Source organism: Argiope bruennichi, chromosome 5 (assembly GCF_947563725.1).
Source record: "Argiope bruennichi chromosome 5, qqArgBrue1.1, whole genome shotgun sequence".
Lineage (NCBI taxonomy): Eukaryota > Metazoa > Arthropoda > Arachnida > Araneae > Araneidae > Argiope > Argiope bruennichi.
In genome coordinates this window covers 86,267,958-86,291,833 of record NC_079155.1, presented here as the reverse complement: position 1 = coordinate 86,291,833, position 23,876 = coordinate 86,267,958, and the positions used below count along the sequence as shown (strand labels likewise).

Here is a 23,876-nt window from a genome sequence, read left to right as displayed (position 1 = left end):
TTTAATATTTCTTAACACTTCATTACATAATTTTATCTTATTTTTGCATTTAAGGATAAGAACTTTTCATCTGAAATAGAAAATACTCGAATAATGCTATTACATTTTAAGATTTCTTAAAAATATGTAAAAGCTTCAAGAAAAACGTTTACATAGCACTTTGGTATCACTCTTTAAAGAGTGAAATCCTGAAAAATTCAAATTCATTCTTTTAAGCACAAAATAGAAGCGAGGGGTGGAGGATTGCTCACTTATTTCAACTAAGCGGGAGGGGAAAAGAAATTATGTAAGAGGATAAGAACACAATTCTCTTGCATGGAAGTTAAATTGAATATTGAAAGAAGATGAGGTTCTTTCTTTCATACTTTTTCAAAGTTTTAATTTTTAAAAATAAGCCATAAAATGGAAGTGAATAAAATTTGAAGCATTAAATGATATTACGGCAGATGTAGTGAAAGGAAAAAGAATACGAAAAATGCATCGAAATATACAAAATCCTGAAATAATATTAGGAATGAAAAAGTTGAATGAAATGTAAATATTTATATCTTTGAGTAGTTGTATATTTATATCAGCAGAGTTTTCAATTAGAAATGCATTGTAATAGGGCAAGATCTGAAAATTCCTGTCTGTAATTTCGGCAGTATTTAAATTCACAATTTGACACCGCAAACGAACGAAAGTTTATTGGTAGATTTAATGAATATTAGAAGAACAATTAGAAGGAGGTAATAACACGAAAGAAGCACTAATATTTATCATCAGGATATTTAGTTTGAATAATACAAATCTAGGTTGAAATCAACTGCATATTCGGTAGCACAATGAAATCAATTTATTCTACATTTGGAGTAGATCGCAGATATTTAACCTTGAAATAAATACACAATGCACCTTGTATAGGATGAGAGCAATTAAATGAAAAATGGCTTTACATTTGTCATGTGGTTTTGACGTCATCTAAATGAATTCTATCAAAGAAGCAATCTTTGGCTGGCACAACTTAAACTTTTATACTCTTTTGATAAATGCAAAATCTAATACAACAATAATACAGAGAATTGTGCAACAATTGAAGTAATAACTAGGAAAAGAAAATAATACTAATAATTGGGATAAAAATCATAACCACAAACAATTATGATAATAATTGGGATAATAATCGTAATAATCACAAAAATTATACTAATAATTGGGATAATAATTTTAATAATTACAAAAATTATACTAATAATTGGGATAATAATACTAATAACTACAAAAAGGAGAAATGCGATTTACATAAAGTGATCGATCAACAATATTGAGATAGTACGATTTTGATTAATATCACAAAATGTTAATCAGTAAAAATCTAGTACGATCAATAACTTACGTGTCCAGTGATAGTAACTGTTACATTAGAAGTCGTCACCCAACCTCCACGTGGATCGGCAACACTGCTACTGGCAGCTTGAACAGGCCGGCCATCTACAACCCAGGACACATCAGCGGGTGGATTGCTGCGATCCGTCATGCACACCATAGTCACAGCATCTCCTTCTTGGGCTTCTTTTGGTCCCATGATGGTAACTTTGCTTGGTGCGACTGAAAAAAATAAGTGAAAATATTTGCAGACTTCGAGCAGAAGTAGAATATATATTAAGAAGAAATGAATGTATGCCTTTGTCAACTTATTATTTCTTATAGGGTACAATAAGAAAGTTTTTGTACAGAAATAATCTCAAAGAATTATTAATAACATATGTATGCCTTTAAATAGAAATTTTCTGAAGTAAAAATTTAGAAATACAAAATCAGAACCTGACCAAACTGAAACTAAACAAGAAAAAAGGTTGGACAGCTGCGAAACAACTTACTCGATAGAAAAGGCTAATAAAAACAACAGATCACAAAAAAAAAAAAAAAAAAAAAAAAAAATGTGGTTCTAACAGGTGGTTTAGTACATTAGTTATGGTACATAAAACAGAACACCGATTATATAAAAGTTTCGACCATTTAACTGCAGGACAGGGTATTGGCGCAAGAGCAGTATTTGGCTGTAACGCGCCAAATACATAATGGCAACGATAAAGAGGTCGCCAATCTCATGGACAGTACATTTTAACTTGCCTGTACATTTTAGCAATAAAAAGGAAAGAATTAAGTTGAAACACAAGCTATGAGGTAAGAATTCAAATATATAAATTGAGTTTTCATTTTAATTATTTAATTCTCACTGGCTTCACCAACATACCCAAGATGAACTACGATATACAATCAATTTCACTCAAAATTATAAAAGATTTACATGTAAAATATATTGTGATAAGTACTTACGGAAATACACAATGAAAAACTCTTACTAAAAACCATACATCATATATATTATAAAGAAACAAAAATGGAATCTCGGATTAAAAACCATTTATATCGGTGGATAAAACCATCTCATTGTTAGTATAAGCAAAAATAAACAAATAAATAAATAAAACTGAATAATTAAATAAAAACTGTAAGTACAAATTAAATAATCAATGTTTTTCACCAAAAAAAAAAAATGTTATTGAAAATTCTTTACAGTTTGAGAAATGCAATTAAAATATAAACAAACATAGACTGCTAGTTCTTTCTGTGAGAAAAGTTTCGAATTACACGTAGAAAGAACGAAACTAACGTCAACAAAACAATTCTAATTTATCATATAGTAAATAAAAAAAAAAAAGGAGTAATTTTCATATTCAGACATCGTAGTGCATCTCGATTGATAAACTGAACATAAAAAGATATCTGAATTTTCTTCATGGTTTTATTGCTTATGCATACAAATATAACACAAACCAAATTTCTATGAAACATATGACTTACATTGAACAGTGAGCTTGACCATTGCAACCATGGGTTTCGGGCTGACAGAATTGGTCGCTTCGCACCGATAGATGGCATTATTGTCGCTGGATTCCACCTGAAACGTCAGAGTGTTTGTGGACTCCCTGCCCGTTGTGGTGTACGTGACGTCCACTTGCTGGTCATTTCGAAACCAAACCAATTTCGCCAATGGGTTGCCCCCACGTGAGACACATGCCAAGGTTAATGTATCTCCCATCCTGACAGTCTCGCCTTCTTGATACCCTTCGATTTCTGGGGGTCCAGGCGGAACTATAAATAATAAAAGAAAAAAAAACTTAATGAGAAAAGCGTCAATAAACTTAACTTATAGGGCAGAAGAATCAATATATAAAAAGATGTCATGGTAGAAAACAAGATATAAATTTTAAAACAATCGATTCCAATTTAAATAAAAATAAATTTTGAAGGAAAATGGAATTAGTTCTTTGAATTGTCACGGTTTATTTATCAGAATTCCATAAAAGATATTTCATTCGAAACAAACAGAACGAAGAAAGTCTTTTTCTAATTAAAATTCCAAGAACAGTAAATTTAACGTAACCCACTTGTTGTTTCTTAATTTTAATACTGTTTTTTTTTCTTTCGATTTCAGCATATTAGATTTCTAACAACACAATTCTTCGTGAGATAAATATTTTCTACGATTCACATGGTCAAAAAAATTATAAATTATTATTACTTTATGTTCTGTTAATCGGTACTCATATGTCATTGTTAATCAATGTTCACTTGTCATCGCTCCATTTTAATTACGTTATCTTAACATGCTGCAATTAATATGTGAACATAAGACTCTCTTTTTCAATTCTTTTCTTTAATATTTTCAATTATATACTGTCAAAGTAAAACTTCATTTAAAATATTGAATTACTAATTATCTTTAGCTACCAGCTAGTTCGTCAAGATTAATATTTGCTAAAAATTTCAATTAAATATTTTGAGTAACTTCATCTTAATGGCTTCCTCAGGAAAATATTTCCATATTTCAAATTTTGATTGACATGAAACTCATGCTGTTACAGAAACCTTGCACCATTCTAATAACCAATAAATTACACAAAATAACCAAGTTTCAAAAACTCAAAGCGTATTTTTTTAAAAAAAAATTACAATACTACATATTTTACAGAAATAGTTTCAGTTTACATAAAATAAAAAAATTTTAATGTTTGAATTGAGTAAATTTAATAAATTAAGTTTTACAGTTAATTTAAGTTACAGTTAAGTTTTACAATTTACAGTTCTAATTTATTTAACAGAAAGAAAAAGGAAAGAAGGGACAGTATACAAATTTCATTTTGGCACACTTACTTTGAAACTAACGAAAATTTTATTAAGTAATAATTATAAAACACTACCAGAATATTGATTCCACAACCTTATCTTGTAAATTAAAATACAGAACCAAAAAACAATAACATTGTGTTGTGATTGGAAAACTAATTTTGCTGCTAATTGAAGCATGGCGGTGGTAGCATTCAGACAACCATCATCTTTTACTTACCAGAAAACAAATCATTCACTTCTCATAGAAATAAATTTTCCAAGTCTAGACATTATTGTTTGAAGATGCGAAGATTCTGTATGCTATTGAACCAATTCTAAATTTGACCATCATGTAAATTTAATGAATTGCTTTCGTATTTAATGAAAAATGTATTACATAATCATTTATTAACATAAAATGCGAAATAAAATAGATCGAACAAATACAGCTTTCAACAAAAACAATATTTTAATATTTTAATTCAAATTTGCTTCCTGGAGCATGATTCAAAATTAAAACATTAAATAAAAAAACAGAATGACTTGATTTTACCAAATGCAAGAAAGAGAAATGATGATAAAAGCAGAGAATACAATTTCTTGGGTTTGCATATTTTTACAGCGCAACTAACTCGAATCGCAATCCAACCCGACTTAATGATCGCGAAACCCAAATATAACCCTGCTGTATATTCAATTTCTCCGTAAATGAACATTCATTCCACAAATTAATAAAAGGACCAAAACGAAGAAGAGGGAAAGAAGAAGAAAAAAAAAATGAAGGGAACTTTTTCGCTTTCCAATTAAAACCTGGCAATGGCACCATCTTTCAACAATGGCGCCCTTTCAAACAATGGCGTCCAAAAAATAATTAAAACGACCATTTTCTGCATCGTATTATCGCAATCCCCTTTGTTTAAGTGAGAATGAAGCCGGATTATGTTCTAATGAACTGAGCATTCCAATTACATGGAGAGGTCTCCACCGACCCCTAACGAGGTACCGAACCTTGTAGAATAGAAGTTCAGCTCTGGTTGAATCGAATTGGTCCCGTTGCTTGCATTAGACAGAAATCCGTCCGTAGAGGTGGGCGCCGTGCATATTCGATATGCCTAGTTGTGGCTAGTTAGTTTAATTGTAACGAGTTCCCGAAGTAAACTATGAAAGAGATAGCTATTGGGTGTACGGCCAGGGAAATTGATTAGGAATGCGTAGTGTAAAGCCAATGCAGGGAGGTAGGCATAATACGAACTGGCTAGCTAATATTGGTGCTGGAAAGGTAGGAGAAAGCTCTTGTGTGTAACTGTCTGGTGATTGTTAGGAAAGGTTTATGGTAAAATGCTGTCGTTTTCTATTCGATAGGGACACTTTTAACAGATTAAATGAAATTGAAATTCATTTGAACCAAATACCATTTTTATTTAATTTATTAATTTTAAAAAAGTTTTTTTTTTCACAATGTGTAATGGAAGGAGGGGTGCCGTGATCTTAAAATCTGATTGTAAATATGATCATGAAAGATAAATTAATAAGAAATTAGAAATTTTAATTTAAAATAGCAATTTAGCAAATTTTAATGCACAAAATTAACATACTGAATGGCTAGCTGAATTTCTTAAAATGTAACTAATATGAGCCCACAGGTCGCTGGTGACTTTATAATAGTCAAAGTGTTAAAGTCAATATTATGTTAACTATTTCAGAAATTAATTTTTTTTTAATAATGCGAAAGAACAAGATGATTTGAAATCTTTCTCGAACCCTCTCCTCATGTTAGGTCAAGCCTTACAAATTAAGAGACCTTGGTTGAAGCGATTCTAAAAATAATTATAAATATTGTCTATATAGCTCAGTAGACTACAAAAAGTCAGGTTTCATAGTGATGTTTTTGATAATATTTATCACTTTCATTCAAATATAATGACATTTAAGTTGCAGCCATTGTTAATTGCTAGTAAATATCGAAAATATTGCTAACATTAGCACTTAATCGGTTCTTCAAATAGAAAATTAAGATTTCTTATTAGAGAAATATTTTAAAATTGTGCAATTTAAATCTTCGCAGTTTAGCGTGACATATCATTTCTAATTACATTTTCAAAGGGAAATAGTTTGATTAACAAAAACACCGAAATATAACTTTAAGTTTTATTAAGTATTGAGATTACAATAGCAGCATACAATAGATACTTGGAAAACTTACATTACGTTCCTGCTTTAAATAATTTATTGCCATTCTTTAATAGCAGTTTCAGTTATTTTCGAAAAAATAAAATTAAAAACGATAGCTCATTTTTTTATTCTTTGGGAATTAAGAGATAATAAGATTAAACAAAAAGAAGTACAGCATTATATATGCAGGAAACTATTTTATAATTTATGTTTTAATATTTGGCTGTAATTAACCATTAAAGATCTTTCAATATCAAATGAAAATAAATAACAAATTTCTTAATATAAAAATATAACAATGCAATCTCTAAGTAAAAATATAAATATATTAATAAATAAAATTTAATGGCAAAAAGTAGAATGAAAAAATACTATAAAAACAAATTTCATCATTTGAGTATTTCGGAAAATTTGAAGTAATACTTACATAACACACTGAGCTCTATATATGATATCATTGGGGTACTAAGTGCCTTGTGCCCTGCTTCGCAGCTGTACAAAGCTCTATTGTCATCGTGCGTAGGTGTTAGAGTAATAGTGCTGATTGCAGTTTCTCGATGTTCGTCCACTTTTTCAGTATTGTATTGAACATTATCTAAAAAAGAGAATTAAAATAGATATTATTGATTTTAATAAATGAAAAAACATCAAAAAATAGAATTTCACTTCAGAAAATGCATATAATAATGATCATTATTTTCATTTGACGATGCACATAGAGAAAATATTCAATCTTCAAACTTCACGTAATAATAATAAAATAAAAAAAAAATAACAAAAAAAAAAAGTAATCGAAATGAAAGATTGTAAGCATTCAATAGAAAATACGTCTTGAAATTATTCGATTTGTTTATATTTACTACTCCTGAGTTTATTGGCGATTTTTCAGATTTTGCCAAGAATCAAAGCAGCGTTATACAAAAAAAAAAAAAAAAAAAAAAAAAAACCCAAGATTTTATGAAGATGTTTGCATTCTTGGATGAAGTTGTTGATTTCCAAATTACGCAGTTACATCGATTGGTGATAGTGTGCTTTTTTTTCCCTGCTTATCGCTGTAAATTTAAAACAAATAAATTTACATTCACACCATATAAGATAAGAACCACATTTCTCGATAGATATTAGACTACATTTTTACTATCATTATTAGCTCTTTTGCATGAAACTTTTTTTTTGTAATCATTAAAAGGAATAGTACGTCAAAAATCAACATGTAAAACAAAAAGATAGCAATAAAAAGAAATGTAATAATCTCAGAAGAAATTTCAAACAATTTTGATTAATTATGACCTGTATTGGCAGATTTCCTTCCCGCCCCCCATATTTTTCGAAAAAAGGTTTAAAATATTTAAAAACCCAAAGAATGTAAAAAAAAATGTAATTTTGAATTTGACTTTCAATGAATATTAATTTTTTAATATTTAAATATAAAAAAAGTTCTTTACTTCGTCAAATTTAATAAATTATTCAAAACAAATATTGAAAAAAAAAGCAAAATAGTGTTTTAGAAAACAATAAATGAGTAGGAAAAGGCCAATTATATTAATCACTTTTGCAGTGGAACTCATTACTAACTCAGTTGACGCCTCCATCTAAACAAGTTTCAAAATTATTAGATTCATCTCAAAATAGGCCGAAAATTCAAGATATTAATTACTCAGATTGTTAGCCTAAACTATCAATCTTTTCTGCTTAAAATTTCATCATTTATATAATCATCGACTTAATTGGCAGCAATCCAGCAAAATTAATAAAAAAACAATTTAAAATTTGAAGAAAATCCTTGGGATTCATTCATCATTATACGGAAATAGAAATTATGTTAATAATTTTATTAACACAAGTAACAACGTGGAGGTAATTCATTACCTAATCCAAATAAACTCAATCTAAATTTATCTTCCAAAAATATTACTTAATTATTCCAGGATTGTAAGAAAAAAAAAATGAAGAAAATTATTCGCGGCAAGGTGAAGCCAGAAGTTAAACCCTAGTAGTCACTTAATACACACCGCATACACATTCATAACTCCAGTTTCCAAAAGGCGTGCGAAAAGTAACCATGTTCTCACGAACATGGTGGCACCACACAAAACCTTACTGGTAAACAATTACTAAACATCTGAAGCACGTTTCTCAGTTACAGAGGAGCAATACATCATGTTCCAGACATACGTGATTCCCGGTAGTTGGCACATGGCTAGAAAACTGGAAAAAAAAAGAACTATTATTTCAAACCGAACACATCTCCGCTACTAACTGACCTCTTTTGAAACAATGCATAACGTGATCTTGATTTAATACATAAATAGAGTCACACGCGAAGTTGTTAAATAAACGTAACAGCACGAACTTGAGATTAGTACGCGGCGTTATACCAATTTTTGGCACGATAACTATACGCCAATAGTATAGGAAAGCGGAATTTATTCTGGGATTGCTTTCATTTTTCTTGCCTTCTTCATCCGGTCTTAAGAAGATTTTGGCGAGAAATCCATTCATGGGAAGAGAGTCATCTGATCAAAATCTTCAGCTTCCGATACACGCTATTCAGAATTGACAAAACAGTTGAGCGGATGTTTGATGCAGCGGACAAAATAGCAAGATAATATTTGTACTCTTCATTTTACGGATGGTTAGTTATGAAAACCTTGTAAATAAAATGTAATGGTTTTTTTTTTTAAACAAAACTCTGTCTTAAATTCTGTGCTGCTCCAAATGATAAATTATGGATAAGCGGATATGTAAATTTTATAATTGTAAATAAGTGTATCTCTTATTAATGGTCTCCTTTTTCAAGAAAAGGCCAATTTTTAAATTAATAAAGACTGGATTGTAATAACTATTTTAACCTTTATATATTTAGTTAATTTGCTAATTTAATTTATAATTTTTCAAACCTAATTTCAATTTTTATTTTAAATTAACGTCCCATTTTGGACCTACAGAAAGGCATTTTTTGCAAACATTATAGGCCTGTTCAGATAATAATTAATAATAATAATTAATCCGGCACTCCATTGTTCTGCCTTCAACGCCATACCAACGCATAAAGGTTTGATCATCGGTGAAAGATTAAACTTTTTCCAACATATAGAAACTGAGTGGAATCTGGCTATTTTATTGATTTATTAAAAATCTAAATATTATTTACATAATATATGTCAATAATTAGTGCGAATATAATGGATTATCCAGCTTCCACGTGATCAAAATCATGTTATTGGACGAATTTACAAAAGATCAAACACATTTCTAATCCGTAATTTCGTATATGGTAAATGAAGCATTACTTTTTAAAACTTCAGCTTAGTTTTAATATTCGTTTATAAATAATATATAAATATAATGCATTTAACTTTTCAAAACATAAAATAAGAAACAAAAATTCATAAATATAAAATATAAAATCGATTTTTGCATAGATATAAACTGTTTTGTAAACCAATTTTATGAATAGATTTCTTTATAAAAACGCTTGACTTTTGTTTTTAAGTGAATTCTTTTGCATATTACACAGATTTTTTTTTCTATATTTGTACAATACAGATTTTAATGCTATTTTTCATCTCTAAATTTTATTCTCTCAAATTCAAAATTTCGGTATATATATATATATATATATATATATATATATATATATATATATATATATATATATATATATTAATTTTCTAGATATTTTTTTTTTTTTTTTTTTTTTGTCATTTAACTACTAAGTTTTGGTTCCACAGGTTTTTTTTATTAAACTATTTTATGCAAAAATTCTTAAATATGAATATTTTTCAGCATTGTTTAAAAAAATCTTCCCGGTGGTAATTTCATCAAAAATAAATTCACGTTAAACGAGTCCATTGCATTTTAAAAAGAAGCACATCTTAGTTTCTTCTTTCCATTATTTTTCTAATTTAACAGAAGCATTATTTATTAGAATAATAAAATTACCTTAAAAGAACTAATAATTTTTCGACAAAATATAATTTATTACAATTATTCAATCCCTAACATGTTGTAAACTCTAATTAGAAAAATACAAATATTTTACAAGCGCTTGTCAAATTTCAAATAGTTTATTGCAAATGAGAACGAACTTCTCAGAAACCCGAACTTTCAAATCTGTTTTTATCTTACAAACTAGGTATATAATAAGTAAATAAAAATATAAGATTAATTTTATTTAAAATACTTATTTTATTCAATTCAAATATATATTCAATATGAAAATATTACGGTGTAGAAAACAACATTTTTACGTTGTTAATAATTTAAAATGAAACTGAAAATAATATTTCCCAAAACTGGCAAATGGTAATTTTTATCAACTGTCCCTCGAAGAGACAGTAAAAAATAACACTGTACATTAAAATCCCCCAAAATTCTAGTCTATGATATTATTCTATGACTTGGAATTTGTAAAATTTTGTAAAACTATATATACAAAAACGCAACGAATTTCTTGTGAAAGCTTGCATACTTTTAAAAGACTAAATTTTTTCCCCCGTTCTCAGAGAGCACAGCTTTTTGTCTTAGGTCTTATCGAGAAGGACGGAGAAAAATAATGATAAATCCCCCCCCCAAACATCCCAAAGGTCTTCGGAATTGTTAGACAAATCCTTACAAACTTGAGTAAAGAGGCTTAAATAAAACACAAAATATAAAAGAAAATAAAAAAAAAGACGGTAAGAGCAGAAGAAAAATGCAAAAAGCGATTTTTTTTTATAAAGTAAAGGGCGCACACAAATCCCCTTTCCATCGTAAAATATGTAGCACGTTTTTTTTTAACAACCCTAGTGAAAATAGTTACAATATGAAATGAATTTCTATATATTTAATAACATAATCATTTTTATGTGGAATTAATTTTTAAAATAAAATTAATTACATTTTAGAATCAACTCGGAAATTTCAGAATAAATTTAGAATGAAAGACATATATAATTTAATAAATACATTTTTAACGTTTAATTATATGTTATAAATCAATATTAAAATATATGATATGTTTTCTAGTAACTCCGTATCTCAACAGACGCCCAAAACGTGCTGTGAGGAATGATTTTATGTGGCCCAACGCATACTGCGGCTGAGGCACAGATATTTTTAAAAAATATGTATTGTCTCTCTAATTTAGAGATTTATCCTCCTTTTACATAGGTATTTCGGATGATCTGAATTATAACGGTCACAATGTCAATCCTATAACTTATAATGGTACTCTGAAAGGTCATCGACGGCCACAGCGCAAATCCTCGAAGGAGGTATGTCCCGTCATGGGAGAGGAGATAATTCAACCCCACACCTATAATTTCAGCATTGGCAAGCTCACAAATCTAATCCACGTATTCATAATGAACCCTAAAGTTGATTAATTCCTTGAAATAAGAAGTAATAAAGATAATAAACAAATAATATAAATATCTTGAAGAAAAACCGCAGTCGAATAATTTTTAGTAACGAGATAAGAAACGAATTTGTTTTAATCTTTTGCTATTATATTTACATAAAAAATGACATGAATTTTTCGTATTCACAAAACTATGTTGTGAATTTTTTTTATATTCGCATAGATATAATAAGTAACAGCAAATAAATATTCAGTGCACTTCAAAAAGTTAACTATTTCATTTCTCAATGTGCAAATAATAAAGAATTGTGCTGTTTATTATTTCCACTTCTTGGAACTATTGCGATAATTTTACGACACAGATAAATTTTTCTCCATACTTTTCAGTTATAAGCTGCAAACAAATGACACAGCTGCACTTTAGCAATGTATCACTCGGACAGTTAATATTTTTATAAAATTATATTTGTAGACAAGTAACGCAAAAAAAAATATTATTTTCTGTCTGGTTAGAAACAAGAAGTATTCTCGATATTTTCCAAAAATTCTTCCTCTGTATTCCGAATCCTATTTCTTACAGAAATGAAATTCGAGCTACCCACATTTAAATTTCCTGCAGAAAACATGCATTCAATAACCGATTCTTTAGAAATACATTTAACATAACGCGCATTACATGCAAATATATGCTATTTAATTCTAAATATAGATTTTCCTTTCCAAGAAATATTTTATTAATCAAATATTTCTCTGGCAAGAAGTCTTTCACAAGTGTTTTCATGAAAATTAATGCATTTTCTTGAACAGGAAATAGGAGAACAAGATTTAAATGCAAAGCAGATAAATAAGAAAATTTTCTTCGTATGGAGTTATTAGTGTTATTTTTAACAAAATTGATATTTGATAGATATTTTCATTTCATATATGTCAATAATTCATTCAATATCCTTTAGAAATATTATACCAAAGTAATATAATTCGAATAAGGAATTATATATTTTATATAAGAATTAAGAATATTATATAATTTTATTTTATATAATTATGTATAATTATTTTTATATATTATTTATAATTTATATATTATATTTAATTATTTATAATCATTATATAATTAGAATAATTATTGTATAATTAGAATAAGGAATTAGATTATAAAGAATAAGGAATTATATTTTTTATATAATACTTTGCATATCAAGATTTAATTCACAACTATCTACCAAAAACATCAAAACTAATCTTTAAACTTTGTGTGAATCTGACTTTTGATACACATAAAAGTATTCTCAAAAACCATTTTTACTACATTTATTCGAAAGTCTTCAGTTTTCACATGGTATTCGCCACGAATTTTAAACTGGTTATTCAGATGGGAATTATGTTGCAGTTTCAATTTAAATACATTATTTTAAAGGAGCCGAAGACATCTTCTGGGATACAGATGACTTCTGGATGCGGTCAATACAAAAGCACCAAAGTAACAAAAGTATATTTTTTACGCCGTATGTTGAACAAACTGAAGCAAAATTTGAATAGAATACTACAGTTATAGTCAGAAAATCACATCTTAAATTTCATATATTCAAGTTACTGCATTTTTGAATTATTGCTTTTTCATGTTTGGGAAAGTATAGAATGGGTTTGTTGCAAATCTGACAATTTAGATGTTAAATCTGAGGTCCAAATTTTATTTCTCTATCTTTCTTCACTTTTTAGTGAAGAAATTTAGATGAATAAAATTTATTTTCAGACATCAAGACTTCCTCTGAATAGTTTTCATTGATAATTCGCTAGATATCTACAAATGTGGTGCAAAGACCAAATGCCAAATTTCATCCTTGTACCTCAAAGCGTTTTTGAGTTCTCAAGTTCTAAAATAAACACATTCTAAAAATGTGGTTCTCTGATACAAGGGATCTGGAACTTGGAGATTCACCAAAATCCAGAGTTTGATTTTTTTTTTTTTTCATAACTGTTAAGAATTCAGTTAACCACGTGATCTTCCTGGGCGGAGCTAGTTGCCACTCATATATCACATGGTCTCTCTGTTGTTGTTTAGTATATATATTTTTTCCAGTAGTAACGAACTTGACTCCTGTACTAGGAGGAGTGTGATACCAGCTCTCTCTCTCTCTCACCCGAGAAGTTTTATGTGTAGTTCTCTAGGCCTACTACACTATATTATCATGTGCCTTTTGTTGTTGATGTTGCCAATAAACCACATAAAAGACAACATGTGTCTTCAAGTCATTTCACCCATACCACAATCTTCACTATCAAATAAATTATTGTGTAATCAAAAAACACAAAAGTAATAATTTTTGCAACAACTATAGTATTTTTTTCCTTGTACACTTCGCATAAAAGAAAGTAAAAACAAAGACTTCCTTTTAATAATTCTTGGTACTATCAGTCCTAGTTAGTTACAAACAATTAGGGAGTCAATGAAGGTCTTCCAACAACTGCTTCTTTACCTAACAGATTTCAAAAATGCAAACACCAACAAGTTTATCCCAAACACTCATAGGATTAAACACTGACACAAACAAATATTTTTATTTCTACCATCAATCCTTTAAACAGTGTCACTTTCTCCCCAAACCTTGAAGCAAACCTTGAAGATCATTAACTTTCCTTCGACAGTTTGCAAGCGGAATACCAAGAGATTTAGGTGATTCTCAAATTGAATTCGTAGAAGTAGCCTTAAGATAAATTCCCACGATCGCATCTTGCTCACACATATATCTACAGGATGCACACTTTCCCACGGTGCCTTGTCTTAGTAGAGCATCCAAGACATAAAAACTGGTTCGAGTCGGAGAGTAACAAGGACCTTCGACAAGGACGTTGAAATTAAAAAAAGTCATCATAATACCAATACTTAATGCTCGCGAAACCAGATATGAAAACTTGGTTTCGGAGTAGGTGCTTATTTAAGTATTCTAGGAGCGATTTTAATAGGGTAGGTATTAGAAGATAACTGCTGGTTGCTTAAATGTTATTTTGAAGGAGGGATGTTTTCCATGTGTGCTGGACATGAGAAGGGGGTTCGGCTGGTTATCGAAATGGCTCTGTTTTTGATATGTTTTTTATTAAGGCAAATAGCAGCAGTTTTCCCACGACCTGTTATCGGGTATTGTGAATCTGACTATATTTAAGAAGTAAGCGAACTTATTTTAACAGGTATTTTTATTGAGATAAGAAAGGGTGGTAGTAAATGGCTAAAAGTGTTCGTTTTGTGTTCCAGTCTTATATTTATGATTTAGGTAAAAGCTAGCACTTTTTTTTATCATGGCTGGAAACTATATGTATGTTTGGTACGTAATGTTTCGATAGTAAAAGATGTCAAAACAGTTATTTACAAATGCAGCCTCAAGGGAATGAACTTTATCAAATGAGTAGTCTCAAAAGAGCTTTATGAAACTCAATAATATTCAGCATTAAAAAAGAGTGTGTGAACAATATATGTAATGGACTAGAATTTTGTCAGCAAAATATGTAACATATTTTGGTTGAAGCAGAATGCAGGTTGAAGACATAGACGAGCCGTTCTATTTTTAATTTCGTTTTATTCTCTCTCTATCACCATCCAGGAAAGCATAATTATTTACAATAAGGCGCTGCGCGACAGAAAAGCAGAAGTAAGAAGAAGCAAAAAAGGGACGAACAAAGGATCACTAGTCTTATATAACATAGGATTTCTGGCCACGCGCCAATTCAATACACGTGTGACCTTTGACACCTTTTCAAGGGCAACCAATCACTTTCATTTGATACGTAGTAATGATGGCGCATTATTTTTACAAAGGGATTAATTAAACCGAAAGTGGAATTGGATCACGATATAAGAGAATATTTTAGAATGAAGTTACGATGGGCTAATTAAGATAAAATCTTGGAAATTAATTTGGATTAAATTAAGAGTTTAAAATATCATTACATATATATATATATATAGTGCAATATTTCTTTTCAAGTCATCAAAACATTAGATCTAGTGGCGGATTTTTTGATGGGCATACTAGGCTGCTATCGATGGCCGCTAGATTGAGAAATAACTGAAAACTGAAGAATTTTAAAAAATTATATTCTTAGATGCAAATAAATAAATAAATCTGTAAAAAATTACAAAGCTTATAAATGATAAAATATTAAGATAATATTTCAAAACATAATTGGTCAGGTTCCTATCTGTTTTATTACGTTCATTTAGTTATTAAAATACTTGTAAATCTGAATATCTGCATCAATAATATTGTATTGAAATATAGATGCTGAGCAGTCATAATAGATAAATCATAGATAGCCATAATAGATAAATAAGAAGAAATGCATCACAGTAAAATTAATAAAATAAAAAAAAATATTTACCGATAATGATTTGAATATTAAAAATGTTGCTGAAATGCAAAATTAAGTTGTCCATCTTATTATAAAAGGGACTCATAATGTGCACTGCTTAAGCCATAAGATACATAATGAATAGATCAAAGATAGATACTATTCAGATAGATAATATGAATAAAAAGATACTCTTTATTTTAAACAACAGCCAGAGTATTTAAATAATCAGAATCTAACATAAATCTAAGAGTTAGAGGAAATTCATATATTTTATAAATGTAATTGATACATTCTGGCATAAGATGAATAGCGCATGAAATCGATAGTATAACCAAGATTTAAAAATAAGTTTACCAAATTATTTTGTGATGAAATAAACATAAAAATTAGGAGAATGTAAATAAAAAAAGTTTTGTCTCAAAGTGACAATCTAATCATTATATAAAATTTAGAATTCAATCGGCAAAATAATGGGTAAATTCCACCTTAATATGGATAATAACAGCCTGCCTATGGTATGAAAAACTATGAAAAGAAATGCAAAGCTCTTTAAATTGGAATGGCATGAAAAGAAATTTTTCCACGATTATGTCGCTTATGCACAATTATAATAGAAGCTTTAAATCACGTATTACATATTAGTCAATTCTCACGATGAAAAATAACACTTGCAATCTGAGTAATAAGAGTTATTATCTATTATGAATCACCGAATAATATTTTTTACATCTTGATTATCATAATGGCTTTATTTTCGAACAAAACATTATTTCGTTTCACAACCCATTCAAAACATCACATGGAAATATTCTGTGTTGAAGAAATTGGAAAATAATAAAAATTCGAATTGAAACAGAAGCTGGTAAATGAATCAGTGAAAATGGTTTCTAGAAATCTTTCTCACCTATTCTCTATAAAAGGTATAATCCATCTCCCTTCACATAAAATTTTGGAACTTGATTGAGGTTGAGAATATCTTGCACAGTTTTTGCCAACCACCTTTGACCTTTGGCGTGACCTTTGTATTGACCTCTGGCGTGAATATAGTAATTTAATTGAATCTTTTGTGTAATCTTTGAAGATTGTTTTTGATTAATCCTTGGAAGACAGTTAATGGACAAATATTTGTTATAATGTTATTATTTTTTGATTCTCTTCTATCATAACTGAACATAGTGATTGAATTGAAATAAAAATCTGCTTTGAAACATTTAAAAAAAATGATTGAAATTATTGTAAGTTATACACTCAAAACATTCTTTCATTGGACAAATTTCATTATTAAAAAGATTTTAGGAATAACTAAATACCTTTCAAGTTATAATTTTATTCAAGCAATATTTGCTGATTGTTTATCATATATCTATTTTCTATATTTCAGTTGACAATTTATCATTAAGATTTAATAAATCATCACTCCTTTTTTTCTTGGCGAGCCAGTATATGCATCAATAACCAGATGTAATGGCCAAATAGGGCGGCGCATTCCTTGCTATATATATTACTCACGAGCCATAATCATGACCTAAATTAATTAATTTGGTTAGTGTGGAGCCATTTCATGCACAGTGCATATAATTCATCATAGTATATTATATTCTAAATAATAGGAATATCACAGTTGGATATTGGCATGATATATATACTATAATTGGCTGTGGTATCTATACTATAGAGCTCTATCTCAATTTATAGGCATTCACTTCATGACAATGAAGATATTATATATAAAGATTTAAATGTGCATAATTGCAATATTTTGTGTCTTATTAATAAAATCGCACTATATTTTTTTTAGTATTCTCTACAGATATGTTTTTTAAAAATACTTAGTTAAATTTCAAATTATTTCTTGCTTCTTTGAATCTACATGTTTGGATGAAGGATTATTATGATTCCAAACTAATCATATCAACAATTGAAATCGCTACTGTATAATGTTTCATAATTCTACAACACACAAATAAACGGATTCAACAGACCAGGAAGATTCATTGTGTATTGGGTGCATAATTTTGATATGAAATTTTGCTTTAATCATTGCATTCAATAAAAAGAAGAAACAAGCCACATTAAAAAAAAATTAAATTATCAAATTGATAAAATATTTTAACATTTATTAAAATTTATAGTGCATTTAAATCTACAGTGTGTTTTCATTTTTAGATATTTTCACTTAAAAAATATTACAGATAATTCATATAAATTACTCCTGCCAATTAATAGGACAAAGGACATAAAGATGAACAAAAAGAAGATGAAAAGTTCCAATATCTAATCATATTTCTAAATAACATTATTATAAAACTTGTAAATTGATGCACATTATCACAATATATTGTTATCGTAAGCAGTCTAATTGCTGCAAGTTTAACGGGTTTTCCATCAAGACAAATATAAAATGGAGGTCAGATTTTCCCAAATTACACTAGGATGATAACCAGAGTCACATATTGTTTTCAAGTCAGGTGTTATCTAGGTGTTCCATGTCTCTCAGACCAACGGATAGTGCCCCACGTTTCCTTTATCATATATATTTATCTCATGAACCTTGCAAGATATATCACTCCAAATGAAATAAGGACAACCAGTACAACCTTACCAGGACAACCTTAACTGTACATTTTTATTTTGGTTTCTTTGATGTAAATTTTCTTTCTTTTATACTCTATTTTTCGTATTCAACCATTTAAAAGAGGAGAAATGTATAAGCAGCTTTACAAAATCAATTAAACTTGATTCAGGACATCCGGAAACAGAAACAATACCTTGTTAGTTAACAAAACTATGCACGGTCAGGGTAACTTTTCATATGGTTTGAATTTTGCGCCTTCCTATGACACTACATATATTGTTCTTACGTCAGATTTGCTAATCAGGTGTCATCTATGTATTCCAGGTCTCACTGGCCAAATTTTTTTAAATTTCTGACTTAAAAACAATATATGGCGCTGGTGCAATTTGGAAAAAGCTGACACACAATTTGGGAAAAGCTGAATTTATGTTTATCTTGGTGGAATACCCGTTAAACTTGCAGCAATTAGACAAATTACGATAACGATATGTTGCTCAAATTTGCATCAATTTACCAGTTTTATAACTATGATATATATGAATATAACTTGACATTTGAACTTTTTTATTTTCTTTTTGTCCCCTGTACTTATACTTTTCCAATTTTCCATTTTTATATTAAGTCAGTCCAGTTTGCATCCGAGGCAGTATATTCGATATTTTATCTTATAACAATGACATTTAGCAATGGAATTAGACATTGGAACTTTTTGTCTTCTTTTTTTTTGTCCTATATATATATATATATATTATACTTTTCCATCTGCCAATATATTTAGTCAAACTTCCTAAATCCAATTTGTATCTCAGGTAGAAACTGGACTCCAGGTCTTTTCGACAAACCTATGATGCCACATTTTCTCTCATGAATCTACATCTCGCGGGCTTTGCCAGTTATGCCAGTGGTAGGTAAGATAAGAGATTTTAATTTCGTTTCCTTTAATGTGAGATATCTTTCGTTTCAGATTTACAATTTATTCCTTGCATTCAATCAATGAAAATAGGGAAAATATTAATGTTTCCCTTTAAATAGATTTGCAAAAAGTTTTTAATATGTTTCAAGCTGTTCAAAAAAAAATTAAGATAATAGATATTTATTGGGTCAGGATGACTCCTTACCTGGCCTGAGTTCCACGCCTTTTCTGTGCCATCTTATTCCAGCGGCAGGCTTACCACCAGCAACCACGCATTTCAGCGTTAAAGTATCGCCCTCCATGACCTCCACAATACTACCATTAGGATGTTGTGAAATCGATATTGATGAAGGAGGCACTGAGAAAATAATTATATTCTTATTTCAGCGACTACATAATGTACGACAACATTTCAAAAAATGCAAAATGAAATTCATAATACAATCTTAACTGAAATTTATCTTAATATTCTCCAAAGATGTTTTTTATTTGTAAATTTTAATACAAAAAATTTAATTTTACCATATTTTTAAAACAGTAAAGCATTATTAAACCATATTTTTTGAAATCTAAAATGCTGAAAAGATACTTAGGGCTGTAAGATCAGCATCAGCATGAATGACTTTATTCGAGACAGAAAGTTTTTTTCATACATTTTAATGTATTAAATTTAATCTTTACCATATTATTAAACCAATAGTGTACAATGAAACTACATCTTTTATCCAAAATAATAAAATTATACTTACTTAGGACGGTAAGATTAACATCAGCACGAATGGCTTTATTTGAGCCAGAAGGTCCCACCTAAAGGAAAATTAGATTATTAGTAAATGTTATATAAGGATTTCAATTTTTGACATATTGTTTAGGTGACATAGTATGTATCTGAGACAATTTTGAGTATAACTAATGGTAAAGTAAGAAGACAAGATGACAAATTAAATCGACAGATAAATTAAATTGTCTAAAGTTTTGGGATACTTTCCACTGTACTTAGTACTCCTTTAAATAAGAATATATAGTATTCCTTTAAATAGGAATATTAACCGAATATATTTGAAAGAAATTCGTATATTTTAGTTAGATTTAATTTAAAGCATTAATTATCGAAATTTTTTGAAAATAAACTTAAAATTTAAAATTACACCCACTCATTTTAATAGGGTTTTTTTTTACCACCCAAGTGCTAAAAAAACATATTTATTATTTTATCAACTTGTAACTGCCAAGCTACCGACAAACTAAGTTGATGTTGATTATAATAAATAAAAAAAATACAACTTTATTCCTTTAAAATTTAGTTTTATGTACTACAGTATTTTTAAAACATGCAAAATTAAATTGACAATAAAACCTTAACAAAAAAAATTATATTTTTTTAATGTCCATTATTCTAATTTATGAAACTATTAAAAACAAAAATCTTCCATGTAATTTCTCGATAATTTATTTATTTTACAAATAAAAATTCCTTATTTTCTTTTTTAAACTTAATTTTCTTACAAATGATATTTTCCAGAAAAGTGGCATTTCAACTAGGTTTTTTTTACAGCTATATAAACGATTGTTTCAATTAATTCCAAAACAGTTTTCTTTTCCTTTCTTATTTATTTTAATAAATGAGAAAAGAATAACATAATTTTTAAAAGCAACTCTAGAGCAATCATTAATGCCGAAAATAAAAAAAAGATTATGTATTTACATTCAAATCAAACTGAAGTATGGAATTGCAGGTTTTAAAAAAATAAAAAGTTTTTACATAGAAAAAAAACGCTGTAACCATATTAATGGCATTGTATAAAATTGCAAAGCTTCTTGAATGATTTTATGTTTATAAACCATGGCTCAAAAAACACAGAGAATAAAATAAACGTACTTAAAGGGGAAAATAAATATTCTTTGTATGGATACATATCAAGTGTTTACAATTACATTTTTGCAAACATAATCGGCCCTGAAAAAATGTTTAAGATCTAAAAACAAAAATGTTTATTTAAGAACGCTTTCAGAAAGTCAAAATAAATATTCATTCAGCTTGAAATGATCTTAGTTAGTTTTAATTTTGTTTTACTCATGAAATGAATACTTTTTATTTTGAACTCCGTTAAATTTTAAGTTAAAAATTTATTTTATTGTGTTTTACATAAATAATAAAAATTAAGTTAATATTTTTCAACAAATATTTTATTTGTTAAAAACTAAATTCTTTATGAATGAATGCAAAAATTTATGATAATATTTTTATTAGTACATCTTTCAAGCATATTTGATATTTTATAAATTAAAATGCTGTATACTCGAATATTTAACAATTTTTATTGTAAGGAAAAAAATTAAAGCATTTTATCTGAATCTGAATTTATTGATTTGATTTGTTAAAACATTTTTTTTCTTTACTAAATATAATGGACATGAAATATAGTATTGGAATTGATAGAGGGTCTTAAGAAACAAATTTAAGTGTTTTAAAGCTTAAATATAAGAAGTTAGATAAAAATGAGTATAAAATAAAAGTATGATTGTGAATTTTCGTAATGAAATTTATTCATATTTCTAAAAAAATTGTCCACCAATTATTACAGCATAGTGAAATAAAATTTTAAATAATTCGTCATTGAAAATATATTCTATTTTACAGTGATTTTTCTAATAAAGTATTTAATGTGAACTTCTTTTAAAATATATTTACATTCTTTTAGTATGAATACTTTTCACTGCCCCCCCTATTTTTTATTTGCTCTAGTTCTTAATTCTATTTGGTTCAAAAATCTAATTTTGACAATTTTTAATATTTATTTCGAGAATATATCCTTTTAAAGAAATGATTGATGAAATTTAAATATCTCATTTACACTTTGTTATCGGGTTTTAGTTCCCTCCGGGAATATAATTTAAAGAAAAGGACAATAAATAAGACGCAGTTTCTTAGAAATATTCATCTGAAACTTAATAAATTAAGAACAAAATTAATTTAATTTAATGCAGTCTGAATTGTTCCTTTACATTTTATCAATTTATAAAACAGAATGCAGTCTATTCCGCGTAATTAAACTTCTATCATTAGAAACTTATGAAATTAGAAGAAGAGAGGGAAAAAATGACAAATAAATAATCATTTTAAACCATGATTATTTTCCAAAAAAGCACTTTAAAGAAGATGACAATAAATAATATTTTTCTTTTAGTTTTTTTTTTTTTATTTTAACATCTGCCTCTTCCGCTGAAATCAAATTTTGTTTCATTCTAGGTAACGGTAGGCGGCAAACGGTAACTGCAACTGTGACGCTGTTTTGCTTTTTTTTTTTTTTTTACTTTTTTACCTCATTTAAAGTTTTCTGTACATTTACTTGGATAAAAGCACAGAGCAACTGCTGAGAGAGAGTAAAAGAGAAAAAATTATACGTTCATTAGTGGTGTTGTTAATGAAAATACAACAGATCTTTGTAATTAAATTAACTCGCTTAAAATAACGGCACAATACGAATTAGAAGAGTTTTCTGTAGAAATAAGAGAGTGTTTATTTTAAGGCTACGAAAGCAGTTGGCAAATCGTTAGCAACTCTCTCGCAAACTTCATTACTGTAGTTAATGCATTTTGGAAATATTTCGAGCTCTGTATTATTTTATTTTACAGTAGCTCATGTAAATTGTTTAAAAAATGAACAAATGAATTTTAAAATTTTAATTCCACCATTCTTTTTATTTACGTTTTTCTACAGAATATAACTCGCATTCAAAAATATATCAGCTGAGAGTAAAAAATTAAAATTAAAAGTGATTTAAAAGATAAAGAAGTATTTTTTCAAAACAAAAACAGAGAAAAAGATTTGAAAAAAGAACTTTCATTAAAATATTAAAATATATTTCTTATAAGGCTCTAAGTTCAATAAAAAATATGAATATTGTTGTAAAAAATACAATAAATGAAATTTTAATCCGAAATTTAAATATTCTCATAGCTTAGGTAAATTATTTAAAACAATGAGCAAATTAAAATTCCACCATTCTTTTTTTTTATTATTTCTTTACAGAATATAGTTTGCATAAAAAATATATATCGGCTTAGAGTAAAAATTAAAAAATAAGTAAATGAAAAGATAAGAAGTATTTTTTCATAACAAAAACAGAGAAAAAAATCTGAAAATGTACTTTTATTAAAATATGCAAAAAAAAAAAAAATCTTTTAAGGCTCTGAGGCCAATAAAAAGATATAAATACTATTGACAAAAATATTCTAATTGAAATTTTAATCAGAAATTTAAATAATCTAAATTCAAATTTCAATTAATATATTTTAAGATTTTAATGAATATTTAAAAACTTTTTTATAATTATATCATTCAATTATTTGTTTTTAATCATCGAGCT

General features: G+C 28.0%; 1 protein-coding gene across 5 annotated transcripts in view; it reads right to left on the bottom strand.

The window, feature by feature from the left end:
• The window catches only part of LOC129968766 (nephrin-like), a 303,539-nt gene that overhangs the window by 39,497 nt on the left and 240,166 nt on the right, over nucleotides 1-23,876 (bottom strand). For all 5 annotated transcript variants that reach the window (XM_056083000.1, XM_056082996.1, XM_056082998.1 and 2 more), the window contains exons 4-8: nucleotides 20,256-20,313; nucleotides 19,712-19,864; nucleotides 6,755-6,922; nucleotides 2,848-3,138; nucleotides 1,376-1,587 (exon numbers count right to left, since the gene is read on the bottom strand). In XM_056083000.1, the coding sequence (XP_055938975.1) occupies nucleotides 1,376-1,587; nucleotides 2,848-3,138; nucleotides 6,755-6,922; nucleotides 19,712-19,864; nucleotides 20,256-20,313 (882 nt within the window). The remainder of the gene's footprint in view (nucleotides 1-1,375; nucleotides 1,588-2,847; nucleotides 3,139-6,754; nucleotides 6,923-19,711; nucleotides 19,865-20,255; nucleotides 20,314-23,876) is intronic.